Here is a 23,402-nt window from a genome sequence, read left to right on the forward strand (position 1 = left end):
GAGGAATTGTGAGTCCTGTGCTCTGTCCCTATTCACCCACCACGAGACTAGACACCCCGTGGGATTTGCTCTGCTGTCTCTGGTCTGTGTCATCCTCTACCCGCCCACGTAGAGACCCCCCTCTCTGACCCTATCTCCTCCAAAAAATGGTTGGGTCTCTCCTCTGAGAAAGAAATTACAGCGTAGAGAGGGTCAGACCTCTGGACCTTCTTTGGCGTGTGGCATCTCCTGAAAGCAGGAGGCCCCGTGCCACCCCTAGGGATGCTGAGATCAGACGTGAGCCCCACCCTCCGAGGGACAAACAGGTCATTGACGTGGCAGTTTGAACGGGTGCCGTGGTGGTTCATGAAAGGGGCATTTGGTTCTATTTGGCTTGGGGGTGGGTGTGTGCGTGGGGGGGGGAGTTGTCGGAAATGGCTACAGAGAAGATGGGATTTTCTAGAACCGCGTCTTGGCGGATTTTTATCAGCTTGGAGGAAAAGGTTAGGGAGTGGAGGCAGATAAGGGAACACAGGAGACAAGCCCGGGTGTTCAGCCTGCTACCAGCTGAGGTCTGCTGGGAGGAAAGAGGGCCTTGCCAGCCTCAGTCTCTTTCTCTGTGTAAGACCGGGACAGAAGCGCCATGGCTCTGTGCCCTGCAGGTGTTCAGTCACCACAGCCTGCCCGTGCTGCTTCACTCCGGGCTCTGCCCACCGCTGTACACATGTCGGCTGTCCCTTCTGTTCCCTTCCCGGCTGCCGCTCAGGCCCCCTGCGCTCTGGCAATTTCTTCCTTTGTTATTTCCTGGTGGAGCTAGAAGTGGCTTTGAAGCCTGCCTGGCTCTTTAGAGGGAGAGAGGTAAAAGCAGTTCAAGGGATGTAGGTTGGAAATGCAGACTGGCCACAGGAACGCCCTTTTTTTTTTTTTTTTTGCTCAGAACATCTGAGTGTCTCTGTGGGGCACCCCCACCCCCGAGAGTATTGCCTCCCCTGGTTGCAGAGAGGATGTGAGAGCACCTGGGGGAGGGGGTGTCTGCTGTGAGTTTGGGGCAGGCAGGGCTAGGCCAGACTGTCGTCCTCCCGCCCCACCCCTGCCATTCCACCAAAATAGAAGGACCCAAGTGTCAGCCCCGGGGAGGGAAACCTTTGAAGCTGGAAACAGCCCTGGAGGGAAGGCTGAGGGAAGCGGGTGTGTTAATATTCACGGGGCAGCAGCGGTCATCCCTGGGTTTTCTGTTTTCACGGCAGGCAGACAATCACCAGCCTAGCTTAGCAGTTGCGCAGCCTGGGAGGCAAGGCCTGGGCTTGGCTTACAAATTGCTGGGTGACCTTGGGCAGCTCACCTCCCTCTCTGGGCCTCAGTTGTCTCATTTGTATCATGAGGGACTGTGACTGGGTCTCTTCCCGCTGTGACATTCAGGATTCGCATCCTTGATAACTTGGCCACCCACCTGCGTTTCAGCACACCCCCTCCCATCATCTAGGTGGCCTGGGCGACGTGCTGAGATGCTGGAGAGCAGCAGGGACAGAAGTCTAATGCTGAGGAGTGGTGGGTTTGCCTAAAAACCCCCCTTTTGGGGAGGTGGGCAGGGCCACATTCAGAGGCAGCCTAGGCATGGACCAGTGCATTTGGGGTAGGGGGCTGCTGTGTCACCTGTTAACCCTTTATTCCCGGGGAGCCAGCTGGGGGGTCCTGACGGAGGGCTCCGGGGCTCAGGAAAGGGAAACATTTGTGGGGCTTGGGGCAGGGCCTATTTATTGATTAGCGCGAAAATGTTTCAACATTTTGACAAGCCTTGAGAGTGTATGGGAGACCTGCGGTCTGCCAGCCCTGTGGGGTGGACGGAGGGACAGGAAAGGCTGCCGGGGCCCTAGGGGCAGCTTTCTCACCATTTCCACCACCAGAAAAGTTCCTTTCACTTGGAGTGATTGGCAGGTCACTGTTTCCACTTGGCCCAGCCTCCCAAGACCAGTGGCCGCAACAAGGAACGCTTCCTCCCCTCCCTCCGACTCCTGTCCAGGCTCGGGAGCAGCACCATGGCTCATGGCCTGGCCAGAGCTTGTCCAGCGGCGGCCCGCACTACGGGCTGGGCAGCCTCTGCGCTGGGTCCTCTGTGGGCACCTCCCCCCGCCGTCTTCCCGCCCCCGGGGGGGCTTGCTTGGCACCGCCCCTCCACTCCTAACCCCAGATGAGGACTTTCCCCTATGCTCTGCCTGTCTAGCAGAGGAGAAAGTTGGGGTAGAGTTGCGGGGGGGGCGGGGGGCGGGCAGCAGGAGCAGGTGCAGCTGAAGGGCAGCTGGTGGGGGGAGACCCCAGATTCTTGGGGCAGGGCCCCTTCTCTGCCTGCTGCCCCGACTTCCCTGTGCAGCAATTTCGCTTTCTATTTTAAACAGTTTGGGTCGGTTGCTTCCCTGCCTTCCTGCTGGGTGTTTATAGTGAGGAAAATAATTGGTAATATTTGCACAGATGTGCCGGCATGGCAGTTCACCACGGGCACCTTTACCCTGGGGACCCTCCCTGCCCCCAGCCTCCCTCTAGCAGTCCGAGGAGCCAGCCTGAAGGGGGGGATAACAGCAAGCTCCCCCTGCTCCCAGAAGCCTCAGGCAGAGCTGGGAAGCAGGAAGCCGAAAATGCCCCAGGCACACCCAGAGGCAGGCCTCAGCAGGCCTGGGAAGGGTCCCCCCCTCCCACTCCAACCCTGCCCCTGCTGCAGGAACTGATGGGAGGAGCCCGGGTTCCACAGGATGGGCCCTTCCTAGGGGGCTGTGTGGGAGGGAAGCCCCTGGGGGCTCTGTTTCTGATTTCATTTTCTCCTGCAGAGCCTGCATTTGCTCCTGGGGTAAAGGAGGGCGTAAAAAGGCAGGGGAGCAGGGCCGGGGTGAACACAGAACATCATCAGGCTGCTTCTCCTCTGTCTCTAGGCCTGGAAGCAGCATTCTGGAGGGCGGGGAAGGAGGCGGGTATCATTCTGGAGGGTGGGGAGGGAGGCGGCCTGCCGGCCGAGCAGGGCCTGGACTGCTGTGTGTGCTGCCCGCTGCCCATTCTGGGGCCCCGCCAGGCTGCCCATGGGGCGAGACCGCACAGCGGGCAGGGCCGGGGGACGCGCCTCAGCCACCGGGGCTCCTTAGGCCCTTATACGTGTGTGTGCTGCATGTGTGGGTGCGTCTGTGAGTGTGGGCGCACCCGTGAGTGTGCGCCCGTGGGCTGCACCTGTGTGTGCACGCCGGGCTGCCTGCCTGGGGCTGCGGGGCTGTGTATGCACGAGTGTGCACACGTGTGGTACATACACGTACCCGTGTACATACGTGCGTGTGCCTTGGTTCGGGTGCCCCCGGAAGCCCACCGAGAGACCAGGATTCAATTGCAGGTAGAGGACCCCAGATAGCGCAGTAGGGGGAGTGAGGAAGAAGGTGCAGGAAGGCAGGCAGCCAGCGAGGGCCACTGTCTCCAGCAAACCACTGTCGTGGGCAACTGAAAGTCAATCCTGCTGGGGAGCCAGAGGGCTCCCATTCAGAGGGCAGGAAGCCCACCAACTCCCATCTGTCGCTTGCTGACGCCTCCTGACAGGGCTGTTGGCTCTCTGGCACTTTGGCTTGTCCTTGGCCTAGTGTCACAGAGTTCCCAGGGAGCAGCGTCGCTGTGGGGAGCGAAGTGCTGAGGGGAGCTCTGTAGCACTACCCCGGTCTGCCGCTGTGTGGTGGGTGTGGCAGGTGTGGTGACACACCTCAGGGCCACTGCAGGAATGATAGGCTTGGACCTCCAGCAGGAGCCCCCGTGGCAAACAGCCTCAGGGCAAGCCCCCTTGGTGGGCTGCCCCAGCTGTAGAAAGCCTCCTCGCTCAGGCCACTCTCCTTTTCTGGGGGGCCCCCATCCAGTGACTATTTGCTGAGGGGGTTTAAAGGCCCAGCCCTTTGTCCCAACTTGGGTCAACCCTGAAGGGTCTCCTGGCTCCAGACCCCAGTGCATTCGGGCCTGCCTCGCAGCCTGACCTCCCCTTGCCCAGATCTGTCTCCTCCCTTCCCCAAACCATATCCCAGGAGCGGCCCCTGTACACGTCTGGCACTCACCTCTGTCTCAGGGGCATCCAGCCCACACAGCTTGCGTGTGTCAAGCCAGCGAGGCGCGTATAGGTGTGGGGTGTCATCTCAGACCTCCCCAGGGCCCCCCATACATAGTAATCTAGTAGCCAAGCTCAGCCCTCTGCTGGCTCAGGCAGGCTTATGGGGGCGTGGAAGACAGAGGATCCTGGAGATTTGGTGCGGAGCCTGGGGCCTGAGGCTTCCTCCCCACCCTGCCCTGGAGCAGTGCTCAGGAGGGAGGGACGCGCGCGTGTGGACTCAAGAATGGGCTCCAGGGGACTGGGGCTCCTTGGGGCCCCCCAGGCCCTGCCTCCACTCCTGATAGGTGCAGGCAGCTCAGTGAAGCCTCACTCACCCTTCCTCCTGACCTGTGAGCTCTCGAGCCCAGAAGGGATTTTTTGTTCAGGCGTGGACGTTGTCTTGTCTCACGTGAAATCAAGCGCCCACTGCCGCTCTGCATCCAGGCTACTCTGAGCAGAGAAGTCCTGGGACGGGTAGGTACCCTGACCACCCCTCCTTCTATGGCCTTCTTAAGAAGACTGCCGGGGTCCCAGAGCAGCAGACTCGGGGCTGGAGGTCAGTCTTGGAGGTCAGTGGGCTGCAGACAAAGGTGGAGGCAGGCGAGGACACCAAGAGGCCCAGAGGGCACCCAGTGTTACAGAAATGTTTATTACAAGGATAAATATATACAATAATGGGATATTAAAACTGCTGATTCTGGGCCTGTGGGACTCCAGGGGATGTAGGGAGTGGAGGGCGGGGCAGCTCGGGGAGGGGGGTGGGAGGATGGTGGGACAAGGTGGGTTCCACAGCCCTGGGCTCTGGATGCAGCCTGGGAATGACCAGGTCCCCAGATCTTGCACAGTGGGGTCCTTTGCTCGAGCCTGGATAGACCTGCCTTCCCAATGTACGGCCCTCCTGGCTGCGTGGATGCCTCTAAAATTCTGGATGTTCCCTAGTGGCTGGGAGTGTTGAGAGGAGCTCTGGGTAGGGACATCAGTGAAGGAGGCTGACCAGAGGCCCACCACTGACCCCCAGCATTCAGAGGTGGGAAAACATCACAGGTCTTTGAGAGACATGCTGCCCAACCCTCTTCTCTGAGTTGGAGGAGCCCTCAGAAATGGCTGTAGTTTGGCTCTAGCCCAGATGCTCGAGGCCAAATTCAAATAGCTTTGGAGACTCCTGCCATGTCCCTGTTCATGAATACTAAGAGTTACGGGAAAAGGAATCCCCTAGATAAATTTTCCTTGTCCCTCTAGACCTTGCTCAAGGGACACCTCTTCCAGGAAGCCTTCTGAGTACTGCCGGCTGCTCAGCAGCTGTGCTAGCCCTGTACCCCTCCCCTCATTTATACTCACTATGTCTCAGGGTCTCTCCTCACTGCTTTCCCGCAGGGCCGGACCCGGGGCCCTATGCTTCGTGGCTGCTGGGCTGATGACACTCTCTCTCTGGGATGGCGTTAGCTCAGGGCCACTCAGGATGAGCCCAGAAAAGGGTGATGGGGGTGGAGACCAGGGGTGGAGTGGGGAGGCCCATGTGGTCTGGCAAAGTTTCAGGACTCTGTCATCACATCTGCCTTTTGTTCCTACACAAGGAAGCTCGAAGAACTTGTCTTGGCTGCGCTTTACATGCCTGAGACGCTTCTTCTCTATCTAGAATCTACGGTGTCTTACAGACCCACGGGAGAGAGCCAGAAAGAGCTAGGGGCCCCTGTGTCTCTGTGTCTTTCCCTCCTGGTTGGCTGGGGTGTTGGCCTCATGGGGCCAGAGAGTGGAGTTGGGGAAGCTCAGATTGTCCCCAGGGTGGAGACTCCCATGAGCGGAAAGCACTGGGTCAGATCCCTGCCCCCAGGTGTCCTTTTCACTTCTGGTAACCTCCCGCTTTTTCTCTGTGGAGAGGCTGGCAGAGCTGGGTAGTGGGCCACTGGCAAGGCAGGCGACCCTCTCGGGGGTGGGCAGAAGAGGCTGAGCTCCCAGCCAGCCTCAAGCCAGAGGTAGGTGCTGCCTGGATGGCTTGGTGGGCAGCCCTCCCCTCCCCTGCTTCCCCACATAGTCTGGGCTAGAGGGTGGGGCCCTGGCTCTGCTCTGGGACCGGGGGCCGGGGATGAGAAGAAGTGACGGGGGAGCCCTGTAGGCTGTGGCCCGGGAGGCCTCCCCCCAACAAGCCGGGGTGGCGGGATGTCTTCAGGGGCCCGGGGTCTCCCGAAGGTCTGCAACCCCAAGCCCCACAGACTCCTCAGGTGGGGCAGGGGAGTCAGGCTGCCAGGCCGTGCTGGCCACTAGCCGTGGCCATTCTGGGACATGTAAGCTGCCAGAGCCACCACCACAGCCACATAGAGCCCAGCGCCCACAGCGATGGAGAGTGTGGCCAGGAAAAGGGCCCTGCGGGAGGTGGTGCTGGCCAGGCGGAAGTCTCCCTTGGAGATGGCCTTGCTGGTCTAGGGAGAGAGAGGCGCTGGTGAAAGGGGTGCCCCAACCTCACGCAATACAGCCCCAGCCTGCTGGGCTCCAACCCCCTCCTGCACCCACAAGCACCGCCCCCCCCCACCCTGGTCCTTGGTCAAGCCCTCTGGTGGAGGGACGGGGCTGGAGCGGATGCCCTGCACCCTCGGCCCTCGTGCTCTTACCCCCTGGGAGAAGTAGAAGGCAGCGATGCCCAGGGGCCAGAAGCAGCAGAGCATGGAGAAGATAGTAAGGCCCAGGTGGTCCCTGGGGGGCAGTGCCACGAAGTTGTCTTCACTTTCACTGTCTGTCGAGGTCACATCACTCTGCAAAACACACGTAGGGCTTTTGCGACCAGGCCCAGGATCACCGGTGGCAAGGATGTGGGGCCACAGGGAGTGTCATCTGCGGCGGGTAGGAGTGTAGCAGGTTGGGCTCCGCACTCTCTACCCGAAGCCTTGACTGTGACCCAGTGACTCCCTCCTTAGGAATTAGCACTAGGTACCAAGAAAGAAAGGCAAGTATCCACATATAGTCACGCGCATCACCGAATAGTAACTGTGAAAGAAGAGAAAGAGTCTTAATGCCCAATGAGCAGGAGACTGAGTTATAAGTGATGGGAGAACATACAGCAGGATCCCATGGAGCCCTTAAAGTTCGCCTGGTAGACAACTAGTGAATGACGCGGAGCAGTACTGAGGTACGTTGCTTAGAAAAGTCTGGTGATAAAACTGTGTACAGCAGGATCTGTTGGGGGGAGTAGGGTGGAAGAAAAACATTGAATGAGAAAAGACTAGAACATCATCTACTAAAATAATAATATTTTCTTCCAGTGGTTTTCTTTATTTTAAATTACTTATATAATTAAGAGAACAAGAACAATAAATGCTATTAAAAAATTAAGTCAGCAACCCAAGCTTGTATTTCTCAAAGTATGGACAACACCTGTGCCCAAAGAACCTTTTCTTCGGAAACATACAGATTCTTGGGCCCCAAGCCAGGCCCACCGAATCTCAACCCCCAGAGGCTGGCCTGGAAATCTGCATTTTATTTATTTATTTATTTATTTATTTATTTTTTTAAAGATTTTATTTATTTATTCGACAGAGATAGAGACAGCCAGCGAGAGAGGGAACACAAGCAGGGAAAGTGGGAGAGGAAGAAGCAGGCTCATAGTGGAGGAGCCTGATGTGGGGCTCGATCCCATAACGCCGGGATCACGCCCTGAGCCGAAGCCAGACGCCCAACCGCTGTGCCACCCAGACGCCCCGGAAATCTGCATTTTAAACACAAGCCCTCACCTCCTCCTCCTCCTGGTCGTTCTCCTGGCCCTGCAGCTCCTCTTGAACCCCGTAGGACACAGTCTGGATGCTGATATCCTCTTCTTCTTGGCCAGGTTCTGTGGACCGCTCCGTGGGCCCAGCCTGGAGCTCCCTGTTCTCCGTGAAGCTGGTCTCACAGCTGCTTGCCCTGGCTTCCTTGACTTTGTCCCTCCCCAGGAGGCAGCTGGGCCGGTACCAGGCCTCCACAGCCAGCTGCAGGGACCCCGGGTCCAGGAGCTGGTGGGCGCGAGCAGAGCCAGCCCCACCCAGGAGGTAGGAGTAGAGCTTGTCTTGGCATGACCAGCTGCGCGAAGCCTCGGCATAGGGGTAGGGACCGTGCAGGGGGGCGGGGCTCCGAGGCAGCAGAGGGTTCTGCAGTTCACTCAGACTCTCCATGGTTCTGGGGGCAGCTCTGGGGAGGGGAGCCTGGGCCAGCAGAGCCGTCCTCAGGGAGCCTGCTGGGCGAGCAAGACAGACAGACAGACGCTGAGTCCCGGGTGTTGGGTGCAGGACTGGAAGTGTTTAAAAATGCAGGCCCTCGGACCCGGCCTTTGCCACCGGCCAGCTGCGGGGCCTCGAGCCGTCTACTTCTCTTCTCAGACTGTCCTTGGTCTACAGAGTGGGCACAGCCGCAGCACTTACCTCATAGAGTTGGCTCCTTCCTCTCTCCCGGGAACACATAACAGCTGAGCGTCAGCTCACTGCCAGGCGCTGTGCAGGTGTTGGGGACACAACGGTGAGAAAGGCAGGGAGCAGGGAGAGGGAGGGGAGGCTGCACACTGTCTTCACGGAGTTCACAGTGCTGAAGACACCTGCCCTGAAGGAGAAGGACAGTAAGGATTGTAAGAACGAGCGAGGGACACAACTGACCCAAGGTACAGGGAAGGCTTTGGCGCCAAGAGCCGAAGCAAGAGGACTGGTTGGCAAGACGAGGGGACGGGGAACACGTTTCATGCAGACCGATCAAGGATGGTCGCTCTGAGAGCCTGGGAGAAGGCTGGTGCCTCTCAGGGTAGAGAGGGAGAAGTGGGCTCGGTGTGGGGCCAGAGCATGCAGCCCTGTTTAGGTCTAAGAGGACTGCAGGGGTCTTGGCAGGAGTGATAGGATGCGACTTGGGTCCAGAAGTTTTCCCGTGGCTGTGTGTGGGGAATGGCTTGGAGAGGGCTGGGCTCACGGTGACACCCGGAGGGGGCTTTGCTGTGGCTTCAGGTCAGCTGAGGACAATGGGAAATTAGTAGTGGGGAGATATTGACAGGACTTGGTAGCAGGGATGATATTGGGTTGAGGGAGGATTTGTTCAGGGTTGGATGGGACTGCGCTTAGCTCAGAGCTCAGCACAGGCCATGGGCTCACAGCTGTCCCTTCTTCCGAGGAGAGGAGGCTTCTCCCCAGTTATGGTCTTAAGGGCATGCACCTTAGAATAATCTCCCCTCTAAGGCAAATTGTGGCTTTGGGATGTCCTGTGGGATCTAAGGCAGGGCCTCCTGGGCACTAAAGGCTTGACTGGTACTTCCCAGCTGGAAGCGTAGATACACTCATAGCCCAGCGTGTGGACCCCCTGTTGGGCTACCGCTTCCTCCTTCGGCCAGCTGTGAGCACCTGGGAGGGGCGCATAGTGGGTGCTCACGGCTGGCTGAAGGAGGGAAAGGCAGCCTGGGAACGTGTCTACCACAAACCTGCACATACTCTGGGGTATGGCAGGTAGAAATGGGATACGGAGAGAGGAGAGGGGCAGGCCAGGTGGCCCCAGGGACCCTGTGCTCTCCCTGCCAGGCCCATAGTAGTTGAAGGGTGACAGGTCATGTCTTGCCCTGGATTGATAACCTGAAGATCAGAGAGTTGGTCCTGCCCTTGATACTTTGGGCAAATAATCACGCCCTTCTGGGTTTCCTCAGCTGTAAAGTGCAGACAATAATCCCAGCCCAACCCCCAAGGTTGTTCCGAGGATCCAGAGATGGCTGAGATGCCATTACAGGTTATAAGTATGGGGGACTGCTCTGCTTACTTCCGGGCTTCAGTCTTCACCCATGTAGGGTCATTTCTGGCCTGATGGTAAAGGGAACAGTGTGGGGAGGGATTTCTGCCCCCAGGGATGGGTTTGTCTAGACCCCCTCTCCAGTTCCACTCCCCATCAAGAATCCACAGCCAGAGGCTGACCATTTCTCTTTCTGCCCCAAGAGAAGTGGCTGGATTCCAGAAAGCTGATTTTTGGGAAACTTGCAGACTAAGCAGGGCCCCAGGGATAATGGGGAGTGGGACAGAGTGAGGGGCAGGGGAGGGCCAGGCAAGACTGGAGGGGGGCACTGAGGGTGAGTCCATGGTGGGGGGCAGGGTTCCCTGGCTGGTGGCTAGGAGGGAGGAGGGAGGAGGGAGGCTGGTGACTGCTTGGAGGCAAAGGAGCAAGAGGAGGCTGCCAGTGCCTCAGAGGCTCCGAGCCCTGACAAGTGTGGCCTCTGGGGCTGGGGCTCCGAGAATGTCCAACAGATTCATGGAGGGACCCAAAGTGCCCAGCTCTTCACCCAGGGAGGGCACAGATGGTGCTGGAGATGCTGGGCTGCCCTGCACCTGGGGGCTCTGTGGGCACATGAAGCCATTACAAGTCCTACCTGGGCTGTCACCCAGCTGTGGCAGAAATTTCTCCGTGTGCGGAGATGGGACATGGGTCCTCGGGAGGGGTGGAGCTCACACATACAGGGGCTTCACTACTCCTCCCTCCTCCTTCCTCTCTGGGAGTTACACATGCAGGGAGCCCCAGGGACTATAGTGATGTGCCTGGGCTCCTCTGGGCAGATTCCCAGCGGGCCTGGCCCCTTCGGATCCCCCCCATCTCTCTGACCCCCTGGTCTCTTCTGAGTCCCTGTCACAGCCTCCCCCCACCCCCAGTGGACGTGACTCACAGATGTGCAGTCGAGGGGCATGTGACCCCAAGGCTCATGGGTTTGGGAGTCAGGTTCACTGGGGTTCCGTCCCTGACCCATCCCGCATTAGCTCTCTGATCTGGCACCTTGGTTTCCCTATCAGTAGTAAGAGGATTAAGTGGTCACTGATGTCGATGGTGGCACCAGCACTCCATGATCCCACAGCCTCAAGGAGCTCCTCAGAAGTGAACTCCCCCACTGCCTGCCCCCGTCAAGACTCAGGGATACATGAGCACGCTCAGAACCCAGTGAGGTGCCACCTTCCCCATCATGGCCCCTCGAGCACCCTGCGGGAGGCAAAGGGAAGGCAGGGCATCTCCCTGTCCAGTGACAGCGGGGCCATAGCATCATCCCCTGGCTTCCCAACTCGCCCTGGGCTGCCACAGTCCACGCCCTGCCCTCCATCTTGCCTACCCTACGGGATTCTAGGACATGGCTTCCAAAGGCCCCCTAGCCTCTCCTCCAACTGGTCTTAATGCCCCCTCTGCTTACAGCCCCAAGGGTCCCTACTGTCATCTATGAGGGCAGAGGTAGGTAGCGGCCTTTTGGCGGGGTGGGTGGGAAGGACCAGCCCCAGGGCCCTCCAAGCAGACTCATGCCTCAGAGTCACCCCTGCCCCATGCCCTGAAGTAGGGATAGGAGGCCCTGGCCAGTCAGCTGTCCAGTTCCCCAGAAGGAAAGGAAGGATACTTGTGGCCACGAGTCAGACCCCGGAGCTCTGGAGACTTGCAGGCACATTTGCACAGCGCACTTGTCCAGGGCAGGCGGGGGCAGCGGGGTCCCTGTTCAGCCCCCTGCTCTTGCCAGCCATCCTCTCTTGGTCAAAGCATACCCAGCCGAGCTACTGAAACCCAGGGCACAGCCTTTCCTGGATTACACTCCCCTCCACCGCACTCCGATTGCGCCGTGGGGCAGGGCTCCTCTGCTTTGTGGACAAAGACGCATGATCCCAGGTTTCCACAACAGGGACAGACTGAAAGCCACCTGAATGCCTGACAATGAGGGACAAGTGAAATAAATTACGGTACAACAATCCGGTGGTACAAGGCCTCGAAACAGGTTTACAAAGAGGAATGACAGGAGAAAAATGCTCACTGCAGCTCCAGTGAGAAGGAAGAAAAGAAAGCGGTTCGCGCGTGTAATCCAACTCCACCGAGGCGTCCGCGGCGATTCTCGCCGGCTGTGGCTGCGCAGGTGCTCTCCATTATCCCCTTTACTCCGCGCTTTTTTGCGTTTCCCATATTTATTTTTACATTGAGCATGTACTTCCTTTAAACCAGAAAAAAATTAATTGCATAGATTTCTTCTGAGCCAAATTATCTAAAATTGGTTTTAAGCCTTTCCAGGCTTGGGGGTTCCTTCTGGGTTTAAAGGCTGAGAACAACATCAAAGCCTGCCCTGACACAGACAGATGGACAGACACACACATGCATACACGTCCCTCCACTTCCATATGTCCGCCGAGCTATGGGCTACAGCCCCTCCTCACAGTCCAGCCAAGGGTCAAATTCTTGAGCAGGTCATGTTCGCCCCATAACCTGCTGAGGCCACATAAGCGTCCACCAAGCTGATCCTGGGGACCCCACACTGAGTCTTGGCCAGAAGGAGGGGGTGGCAGATCCCCAGGCCCAGGCTTCTCTGCCCTTAGCCTGGCCTGACATTATCGCCTGTTGCTTAGGGTTGCCTCTCCCTGTTCCCTGGAGTAAGAGACCAGTGCTCAAAGCAGAGTCGTTTTAATCTCCTTTTCTTCCCGGTCTCATACACACCTGTGTGTGCCTGCTGTTCGTGCTGACCTGGAAGCCTGCCTACTTGCTGGTGAGCATGTCTGTGTGTGTGTGTGTGTGTGTGTGTGTGCCCACACTCGTGCACACGTGTGCACGCTGCTCCAGATTGTGCAGTTGGGGCCAGAGGCCTGGACCCCACAAAAGGAGAGGGAGAGGTGGATCTGGGAGGCCACAGCCCCTGGCTTGTTTCCTTTTGAGCTGAGGACCGAGCGGGGCCCTAAGGTTTTCCACTCCCTGATTTAGAGATGGAGAGCACACTGCCGCCTCCAGAGCAGGGACAGGAAGCCCTCCAGGAATCCACTGGGGTCCAAAGATAGTCTCCCACTGGGGTCTGACTGTTCTGGAGTCCAATCGTACAGTGTAATATCAGTTTGCTTATCTATAAAATGTATGGAAGGGTAGCAGGGGTTGATTTTTAACAGCTCAGCTCTGTATGACCCTGGGATTCTACTGGGAGAAGAAGAACAATAATATTTATTGAGCTTTTTACCATGTGCCAAGAGCTGAACTGCTCTAAATGTTCATCTGACCCTGTAGTTTCTCTTGGGAGAGTCCCAGGATAGGGGCTTCCTCTTCTAGCTGTGGCCGACTAGCCTGTGGCGCACCAAACTGCCTAGAACAGCTAGAAAAGCTAGGGAACGATAGGAAGGCGGCGAAGAATCACCACGGAAGCAAAATCCCAGAGGAAAGAGAAACACCAAGAGGTGAGTCCCACCAGTGGCATCACTTTGCCCTCCCAGCAGTTTTTTTCAGAGGCTGGGGAGAAAAATGGGAGTTCAGGGCCTATTAAGGAGGGGCCCCAGGAAACATCCTTGATTTTCAACTGGGACCTCTTTAGGGGTATCCCCGAGGACCAGGAGCAAACCAGAAACAGCCCAGTCCTCACAGGCACAGAAGCCAGGCTTTGAATCAGCTCCAACCTAATCGGATTAAGGTGATCTGCACACAGCCGCACTGCCGGCCAGAAGCAGAATTTGTCCAGGGCTGCGGTTCTCAGTCATTAGCGTGCGCTAACATCACCTGCATCATTAGCCCGGACTGCTGGGTTCCCTCCTCACAGCTGATGGTTCCGAAATGACCCTGAGAATTTACATCTCTAACAAGTTCCCAGGTGGTGTTGATGCTGCTGGTCCAGGGACCACGCTTTAAGAACCCTGCTCTAATAATTACTGAAAGAATAGTTAAAAAAAAAAAAAAAGTAACCAGTAAGCTAATAGATCCAGAATACGAAATAATAAGAATACTTGATTTATCCAAAATGGGGCAAGATTAAAAAAGGAATATAGAACAGGCGAGGCAAAAAACAAATAGTAGGATGTTAGACTTAAACCCAACTGTATCAGTCATCGCACTGAATGTAAATGGAATGTAAATGGAATAAAAAAACAAAGATAGTCCGCTGTGAATTATTCCATTTATGTGAAATTCTAGAAGACTCAGTAGCTGCTAAGGGCCAGGAGTAGGGGTAGGGGGGGATTGACTGCTAAGGGCCCTGAGGACTTTTGGGAGAGACGAAGTGATACTGTATCTTGATTGTGGTAGTGGTGACATGACTGCGTGTATTTCACAAAACTCACTGAATTGTGTACTTAAAATTAATGACTTTCATTATATGTCAAAGCCGATCTTTTAACAAACGACTGGATCTTGGGGTGCCTGCGTGGCTCAGTTGGTTAAGCGGCTGCCTTCAGCTCAGGTCATGATCCTGGAGTCCTCAGCAGGGAGTCCGCTTTTCTCTCTGACCCTCCCCCCTCTCATGCTCTCTCTCTCTCATTCTCTCTCTAATTAAAAACAACAACAACAACAACAACAAAAAACAAAAAAAAATGACTGGGTCTTTAAAACAACAAAAGCCAATTACAAGCTGCTTAGAAGCAGTGCACCTTAATTATAAAAACACACAAAAGTCTCAAAAAAAATGAACGAGGGGTGCCTAGCTGGCTCAGTCGGTAGAGCCTGCAATTCTCGATCTTAGGGTTGTGAGTTCGAGCCCCACACTGGGTGTAGAGATAACCTAAAAATAAAATCTTAAAAAAAAATCCAAACAAAGTAAAAGGGTGAAATAATAATAGCATCTCCCACGAATTAAGTTCTTACTGTCCTCCAGGCATGATTCTACATGCGACGAGTTCTCTCATTTGATTCTTAGTAGCCTCTGGTAACCCTATGAAGTTTATGCCGTCATTGTCCCCATTGTACAGATAAGGACACCGGGGCATGAGAAAGTATTAAGTGACCAAAGGTACCCAGCTGGTGAGTGGTGAGCTGGACACGCACCTGGAGGCCTGACTCCAGAGTTGCCAAGAGCTAGTGCCCCTCTGTGTTTGCTCCCATTTATTGAGTGCTTGCTTTGTCCTGAACGCCGTGCCACGTGCTTCAAATGCAGTATCTCACTCAAGCCATCCTCTTTCACATGGCGGGCGGGGGGGGGACTGCAGCTGAGAGAGGTTAAACAGGTTTCCTGGGGCGCCTGGGTGGCACAGCGGTTAAGCGTCTGCCTTCAGCTCAGGGCGTGATCCCGGCGTTATGGGTTCGAGCCCCACATCAGGTTCCTCTGCTGTGAGCCTGCTTCTTCCTCTCCCACTCCCCCTGCTTGTGTTCCCTCTCTCGCTGGCTGTCTCTATCTCTGTCAAATAAATAAATAAAATCTTTAAAAAAAAAAAAAAAAATTTAAACAGGTTTCCTGAGATCACACAGTTGGAGAGTGGCAGAGCCCCATTTGACCCAGGTCGGTCTGATGGGAGATGCTCCTGGCCCGAAGGGCACCGGGTTCTCAGGTTGCCTGCAGGGGTGGGGGCCCGGCATTGCTTTGTTGCGTGTGCTACCAGTGGGCTCTGAAGTGCTTGGGAAGACGCCTTGTAAACCCTTAGAAGGAGGCCAAAGGGACAGTGTAATGTGTGCCCCCAAGTTGGAGCACATCTTTGGGATGGGACCCTGTGGAATAATGACAGGTGCAACTTACTGCAGCCCCACCTGCAGGAGCCGGGGGTTTCATACGCTTCACCTCGAAACTGTGCAATGACCAGTGGAGCTGGCTATTCTTATTTCCCATTTTTCAGATGAAGAAACTGAGGCTCAGAAAGGTCAAGTAGTTTGCTCAAGATTGAACAGTGGGGACTGGAATTGAACCCAAGGTTAATTGACTCCAAAGCCTGGGCTCACACTACACATTTCAGAGCCTACTGTGGGCAGAGGGGCATGAGAAGTGGTGTGGGTGTGATAGTGCTGAGGACCTGGCCTTGAATAGGTTAAAATCCAAGGCCTCAGTGAAGGGCATGGGAAATGGGAGCTTTACGAAAAGATTAGGAGATGTGGGGTGACTTAGCAGCCCGGGGGTGGCTGCCTAGATGACCTCAAGGTCTGGATTCATACAAATACAGGGCCATTGCAAGGACGCTCAGCTCCTGACCACTATCTCTTAGTGAACAAGAATGATGGCTTCTAAACCGAAAAGATAAAAGCGAGATCTTCTTGGTAAGGCAGAGGATGACATATAAATGATTAAAAGCCAGGGAAAAGGTGAAATCTTTAAGACTAGATGCTAGGTCCTCCCCTCATCAGATAATATGTAAACCATTCGGCAAACTGTGGAGTGCTGTGACTACAGTGGTTGTAGATGGCTTGAGGCTGGATTTGATGATCTCTGGACTAGCCTTATGGCTGTGGCTTACTGCATCTGACAGTAAAGAGAGAAAGCCGGGGGTCAGGGGTGGAGGGGGGGGCTGGCAGAGTCAGAGTTGAGGGAAAAATGAGAACTTAGCTTTCTTCGCTTCAGTTTGCCTCTTCAGGAAGCTGACACCATTGATTATCCTTTCTCCTCTGCCTTTGCTCCTAACTCCCAATCCTTCCTAATGGCACTTAAACATACTGTATTCTTTCTCACTTAAAAAAGAAATCAATTGTGATGATTGTAAAATCCAGCTATAAATACTTTGATACTCCTCCCTTCGAGAGGTTGGGGGGGGTGTCTATGTCCCTCCTCTCTAATCTGAGTGGGCTCGTGACAGTCGCTTCAACCACAGAGCACAGCAGAAGTGATGCTGAGTGACTTCAGAGGCCAGCGTATAAAAGGCCATGCATCTTTCACCTTGCTGGCTGAAACGTGCTCTCTCCGAACCCCAACCCACCCTGTACGTAGCTGACTACTCAGGTTGTCACGCTGGAGAGGCCATGTGCGTTAGGAGATCTGGGTGATGGGACCCTCGGAGCCCAGCCTTCCAGTCATGCCAAGATGTAAGACGTGAGAGGGAAGCCATCTTGGACTCTTCAAACCGCTCTATCTGTCAGCTGAATACCACCGGGGGACCTCTGTCCGTGCCGCATGGAGTGGAAAAATCACACCGTTCAACCCTGCGTGAATTTCTGACCCTCAAGGTCATGCGGTATAATAAAATGTCTTTAGTTAAAGAGTGTCCTTAGTTTTAGCCACTAAGTTTTGGGGTTAGTTAGGCAGCGACAGATACCTGGAACATCTTTCCTCAGCGCCATTTCCCTCTTAGAGCTCCTGTCCTCTCTCTCCTTCACCTCACAGCTGCGTTTCTCAGAAGCATCCACTCTACTCACATCAGAATCCTTTGGCTCTCAGCTCAAAAGTCACTTCCTCAGGGAGTTGGCCCTACATTCTCAGGCTGCATTTAGGCTCCTTGGCGATCCGCTCTCCAGGCTCCAGCTCCTTCTCTCAAAGAGCTTATCACAGTCTCTGTTTCTATATGTGTGATTTGTTGAATTAGTGTCTTTCTCCCTCACCAGACTGTGAGCTTCCAGAGCGTGGGGACTATGTCTTCCCCATCCCTGACGCCCTCTACCTAGCATATAGCAGGCACTCAGCAAACAGTTGATCTCATGAATAAATGAGTGAATTAGTGAAGGAGGGGGCGCAGTATGCTAAGGCTCCCCCATAAGAAAGTACTTTCCAGGATCTGGGATAGATGGAGCACATCTGCACAATTTCTTGAGCAGTCACTTCAGACCAGTTCTCGGGATTCAAGAATAAACAAGAAATGGTACCCGCTTTGAGGAGGAATACAGACTAGCAAATATGAAATTTCAGTACAATGGGGTAAGGTGTGCTAGCTGCACCACGGAGTGCTAGGGGTGCACTGATAAGGGACTCCTATCCTGGGACTGGAGTGGAGGCAATGGTGGGAACTAAGAAGAGGCTTTCAGAGCAGGTGACATCTGAACTGAGTCTTGAAGGAAGAATCTGAGCCATCCAGGTGAGGAAATAGCACGGAAGTATGGGGTGGTGGAATGGAGGGGAAGACAGGATGGTCTGGTATTGATGGAATGAGGCAGGAAAGGTGGGAAGGCTTCTGTTCCATGCAGAGAAGCTTTCTCCTGTGGGAAGTGAGGAGCCAATGAGAGTGGTAGCAAGGAAGTGATATGGTCATACCTGGGTTTTAGAGCGCTCTGGCTGCCCGCAGTGGAGAGAAAAGATTTGAGGTGAGTGAGAATGGAGGCTAGGAGTCCTGTGCAGAGACTACTATAAAAAAGCAGGCAGGAGAGGATGAGGACCTGACCCTGATCTGTGGCAAAATGGATGGAGAGCAAGAGTTATATCCGAGGAGGAGTCAAGAGGCTGAATGAATGGGGCTTTGTAGCTAACTAGAAGTGAGGGAGAGAGAGGAGCCAAGAATGACTTCTGGGCTTCTGGCTTTGTCAACGAAGTAAAAGGTGATGCCACTAGTTGAGACAGAAAATCCAGGGGGAAGGCTGCTGGTTCAAGAATGCAACCTGAGCACAAATGACCACCTTCTCTCCTTTTTAAGGTTCTATTAAAATGATGGGCATATATTTTTTAAAGAATGAAATCATAACAAAATTGGAAAACAACAAAGAATGATATCAGTGGACCAGAAACATTGAGGCATTTCTGGGAGATAAAGAACAAATGAAATTCCTTGGTGAAGAAATCAGTGCAGAGGCACCTGTGGCCCCAAACAGAATTAGAAGAAGAAAAAGTCTCATGCAAGGGAGAGTTCTGTTAGGGACACAAACTCATCCAGCTTCAGAGAAGTCCACACCAGCTGCCTATGCTAGTCAATACCTTCCTTTATTTGTAAGTCTGACTGGACCTCAAAGGATAGTGAAGAACAACTCCATGAAAATAAAAGAGAAGGATTAAATACACAAATAGAGCAATTGACTCAATAAGACCTAAATCATTCAAGTTCCAGAAAAGATCTTTAAAATTTTTTCATTTATATCCTCTGAGAGAAAAAAAGAGGACCTTGCATCCATCAAGCGAGAGCAGGCTGCTATGAAAAAGGAGCAAAGAACATGATGGTGTTTCAGAAAATGAAAACAACTGTCTAAATTTTCGAAAATTTAATGGAGTGGGGTGCCTGGTAGCTCAGTCAGAAGAGCATGTGACTCTTGATCTTGGGGGTGTGAGTTCGAGCCCCATGTTGAGTGTAGAGATTACTTGAACAAATACAACTTAAAAAAATTTAATGGAGAGACTGGATAACAGAATGGACACAGTTAAAGACTAACATTTTCATGTGAAAGAAAAAGTTTATGAAATTCCCCAAAACAGAGAGCAAAAAGATACAAAGATGGAGCATATGAAAGAAAGGTGAGAGACAGGAGGAGAGTCCCAGAGGTCCAACATCTGTCTAATAGGAATTTCAGAAAGACACAACAGAGAGACTGGACAGGAATAACAATGAAAGGAATAGAAACAGGAAGCATTTACTGAGCTGGGGAAAAAAAAGAATATTTAGATTAAAAAGGCCCACCATATACCAACCTAGTAAAATGAAACACACACACACACACACACACACACGCCCTCCACAAGGAAGAGCAGGATGGGAAGGAGAAGTGGATGAGTTGGGTCTTAAATTGCCTTTGGGATGTGAGGGCAGAAACTCCACCTGGCAATTAGATGTATGCAGTTGAAACCCTGGGTCATGGTCATAGCTGGAGGGAGACTTGAGAATTGTCAAAGGACCTATGGAGAAGAATGAGAGGAGGGGAGCGGGCGGAGGAAAGAGAGATAAAACGGCTGGAACACTTCTCAACTCCTAGGGGAGGCTTCCTAGACACTTCCAGGGAGCATCAGTCTGCCTTTTTTAGAATCTGCTGCCACCCTGGGCCCATGGGCTGAACTGGCTTCTCCCTCAGAGCGCAATCCATTGGCCTGGGGATGGATTTGTAGCCGACAAAGGTGAAAATTGCTGGGAGGATTGGGACAGTGGCACCACTCCTCAAATTAGTCCATTTTCAGGCAGAAATCAAATCTTTATTCTTGCTGAAGCAACCTGTCTCTTCACTGAAGCAGCTCGTTCCCAACCACTTAGAAGCAAACAGTGTGTCTAATGGCAGAAGATAACACACCTGATGGAGAGGTAGAGCATTGGAACCTCACTCCCAGCTCGGCTTGCTTGGGGGAGGGGGTGGTGGCTGCTGATGGCAGCTGCAGGCAGGATGGAGAGGAGAGAAGAAAGGAGGAGTAAAGAGAAGAGAGAAGCTGAGTACAAAGATTGGGGATGAGATCAGTCTTTATTGTCCCCCATCTTGGAGCAGAGGGGACCTTGCTCCAGGCACGATGCCCACCAAGCCCCTGAGAAGAAAAGGGGGTTAGAAAATGCCAACGGTTTAGAGAACTGGGATGTTTCTTCTACTTTCTCCCTGGAATGGTGTTACTTTGGGACTGCACGTGCCTCTAGGATACAAAGATGAATTGGCCTTTGAACTTGAAGGTAATTAATACTGTGCAGATGTCTCTAGATATTATCGTATTCTCTGCCTCTGTCATTTTGTGTGTGAAGGGGAAGAGATTTGCATGTGTGTATTTCAATGTTTCCGTCTCGTGCCCGCACACACACATGTACACACACACGTCATTTCTTAATGACCATGTGACAGTTATCTCTTCCTCTTCCTTGATCCCCCCTTGCCCCTAGCCCCAGATAACCGAGATCACTTAATCACGGGCCAGGGTTGACTCTCTTCTTTCCTTTGAGGTACTGCAGAAGGGGTCAGAGTAGGAGCCTCAGCGGGGAGCTGGCAGGAGGGGAACACAGGACTAGCTAGTGGGTAGTTTTCCCTGGTTGAGAGAGGAGCCACATGTGTTTGCCTGGGTTACCAGAGACGTCTTGCACTCTGACAACTCAGGGGGTGGGGTATCTACCCGAATAGCTACGGAAGGTGGGGTGGTGCATTGTTCTAGCCCCAGCAGGAGGCCAGCACCCCCACAGACCAATGTCGCAGAAAATAAAGCCCTTTTCTATGCTTGCTGTATTGCGGCTGCCATCACTTTGTTATGAGGGTTAGTGATTGTCCATTAACTCTGGAGAGCTGATTTTTGCCAGTGCTGCACCAACAGCTGGGAGCCAGAATGTGCTGACATGGGGGGGGGCACATAGCGGTTGATCCCCTACCCTCGTTGGGTGCTTGCAGGGTAAGTCAGGGAGGTCACTGACATGGCTTACTCAGCTCTAACCAAGTGCCAATTAGCTAAGGTTTTTCTGAACATTGGCCGGGCCTGCCACAGTTGAGGAAAATTATTGTCAGGGAAGCTCATTTTGTTTTTCTATAAAAAAAACTCTCCCCAGAGATGGATCTTTCCCGACTGTCCCCTCCTCCAGTCTTCTTAGGAGAGGGGATCCAGCCAGGCAGGGTCCCTGGGAGGAGATGGCCAAGAGTTGGGTTCCTGGGCTTTGGCTACTCAGAAGGGATGTTAGGGGGGAGTGATTTCCTGGCCTCTTGGCCTGGAGGCACAGGCCCTCTGGCTCAGCAACTCTATACACGCTCATGGCTCTCCCAAGAAAATAAGAGAGAGAGGGGGATCTTAAGGAAACATCAGAAATAGAAATGGCTTTTTCAGATTCCTATTGCTCGCTTCCACTCCATTCATAAAATCCAGTTCCTTGCTGAAAGGACATTAACTTACTCTGAAAACCAGGTTAATGAAACTGGTATGCTGTGTTCAAGGACTGAGGGATTTGTGGTCTCAGGATGGCCCTCAGAGCGCCTCACGGAACATCAGGAATGTTAGAACTCATCTAGTCCAACCCTCTTTTACAGATGAGAAAACCGAAGCCTATAGAGGGGAAGAGGCCTGCCTGAGGCAGTGGAGAGGATCTGGGGCCAGAATATGGGGCTCCCAACTTCCAGTCAAATGCTTTTATTTGGAGATATTTTAACACTCTATTCTCTTATTTTATACCCAATTACTGAGTCCTTACTATCTTCCAGGTGCTGTGGGGGAGGGGAGGTGTGCAGGGAGGCAAAGAGATGAAAACAACACAATCCTTGCCTTCAAGGAGCTGTTTCCATAGATCTGTGATTCTTGGGGGAAAAAAACACCGAAACTGTGAGTCAGACTCTCACCCTATGCTATCCTCTATAGGTGATAATGAAAGAGAAGCGGGGAGAGAACCCTTTTGGCTCCTCAAGATTTATAAGTTGGGTTTCACTGACTGTGACCCCAGGGAGGCCAAGGACAAAGGAAGCCTGGCTGGTTTTGCTGGGAGAAAAGGGGGTAGGGGTAACACTGATTAGGTCACTGCCAGCAGGCCTGGCTGATGATGGGAACAGTGACAGCAGCTCACACAGGCATGGCGACCTACAGATGACAAGCCTTCAATCAGGTGCATTGTTTCATTGAGTGCCAAGGCAGTTCCCTGAGATGAGCGCAGCACTATCTTAACCCCACTTTATGGATGAGGAAACTGAGGCTCAGAAGCTTTGAGAGTTCAGGTAACTGGCTTCAAACTGATACATGCCAGGGCCCATCAAGAACTCCTAGTCCGGCGCTCTTTCTATCACCGGGGGTGGGGGTGGGGAAGTTGTGCTGGGTTGAAAAGACCAGTGGTCAGCCACAGTGATAGGCTGATCTTCTACGCAGTTTTATTTTGATCACTACATTCTGCCACTCAGAGAACTCTGCTCTGAAGAATTGGAAGCACTTTGCAGGCCTAAATGAGCTCATTCAGCACACTCTTGCCAGAAAGAGGGAGGACTCCAAATGGAGGCTCTGTCTAGGGTGACCAGCATTTAGCCACATAATAGAAAACAAGGCTCAGGTTCCCCCACTCTTTGCTGTCATGCACCAAGCAGTATAAAGCAAAACCAGCCTCCTTCCATTAGAGTCAAGAAGGCCATGGGGAAAAAAGGAAGGTATTTTCTGGTACCTTCTTCCTTCCCTGGAGAAACGGGTTAATCGGTCCTAAGGGACCTGGCTTATCCTTGGCCCAAGGGCCATTTCCAGGACAAAGAAATCTTGAGGGTGGAGCAGGGGTGAGAGCAGCCACTCCAGTCACCCTGATGAGCAGGCTTGGGGAAGAGAAGGATGCTTAGTGAGGCTGGCTCAGATTTCCCTAGTGAGCAACACCATGGTGGGGACTGGGGCACAGGAGTCCCAGATACTCTCTTTATCTTTCTTGGTGGGTAGAGTGTCTAAGAGCTGCCTCAGGTTGGGGTCAAGGCCTGGGGGTGTGGGGTCAGGGTGTCCAGGTGCCTACTTGGGCCCCAGTCCCCCAGGCCCCTCCCAGCATCCTCAGAGTGTAGGGTAAGGGTAGGGATAGACTTGGCGCGATCTCTGGTGGCGCGCAAGGTGCAGTCAGCAGGGAGGCTGAGCCCCCTTCCCTGAAAGGGGTCCCACTACCTCCCCAGCTCGATACAGCCTCCGCGCCTAGCTATGGGTTCCCGATGCGCCCCCAGACGGCCCCTTACCTGTCCCGCAGAGGACGGTCCCGCCTCCTCCGCGGGGCTCGGGGGCCCAGCATGGGCCGGTGAACGACGGCGCCCCCGCCTTGTGGCCGCGGTGGAGATCCCAGGAGAGCGCCTCTGCTCCCGGCCCCGGGTCCCTGCCGCTGCCGCCGCCGCCGCCGCCGCCGCTTCAGCACCGCGGACAGCTCCCGCCCGTCCC

General features: G+C 54.0%; 1 protein-coding gene across 2 annotated transcripts; it reads right to left on the reverse strand.

Moving 5' to 3' along the window:
• Positions 1-4,722: 4,722 nt before the first annotated feature.
• On the reverse strand, positions 4,723-23,394 carry SYNDIG1L (synapse differentiation inducing 1 like). 2 transcript variants are annotated; one of them, XM_002914694.4, is made up of 5 exons: positions 23,207-23,394; positions 8,464-8,638; positions 7,801-8,276; positions 6,685-6,825; positions 4,723-6,495 (listed from the first exon to the last, which is right to left on the reverse strand). In XM_002914694.4, exons 3-5 carry the CDS (start codon positions 8,215-8,217, stop codon positions 6,337-6,339), a joined length of 717 nt encoding a protein of 238 aa, XP_002914740.1. In that variant the 5' UTR covers positions 8,218-8,276; positions 8,464-8,638; positions 23,207-23,394; the 3' UTR covers positions 4,723-6,336. The 2 variants fall into 2 exon arrangements, with proteins under 2 accessions (XP_002914740.1, XP_034499194.1); XM_034643303.1 differs by having other exon boundaries at positions 7,801-8,279.
• Positions 23,395-23,402: the final 8 nt, after the last annotated feature.

This window comes from Ailuropoda melanoleuca, chromosome 14, assembly GCF_002007445.2.
Source record: "Ailuropoda melanoleuca isolate Jingjing chromosome 14, ASM200744v2, whole genome shotgun sequence".
In the NCBI taxonomy this organism is placed as follows: domain Eukaryota; kingdom Metazoa; phylum Chordata; class Mammalia; order Carnivora; family Ursidae; genus Ailuropoda; species Ailuropoda melanoleuca.

Bases quoted from the DNA above. Each gene is read 5' to 3' on its own strand.
- SYNDIG1L (XM_002914694.4), bottom strand. From the start codon at position 8,217: ATGGAGAGTCTGAGTGAACTGCAGAACCCTCTGCTGCCTCGGAGCCCC. The intron at 6,826-7,800 runs GTGAGGGCTTGT...TGTGTTTTGCAG, and splicing joins ACGACCAGGAGGAGGAGGAG to AGTGATGTGACCTCGACAGA. The intron at 6,496-6,684 runs GTAAGAGCACGA...CTCTCTCCCTAG, and splicing joins CCTTCTACTTCTCCCAGGGG to ACCAGCAAGGCCATCTCCAA.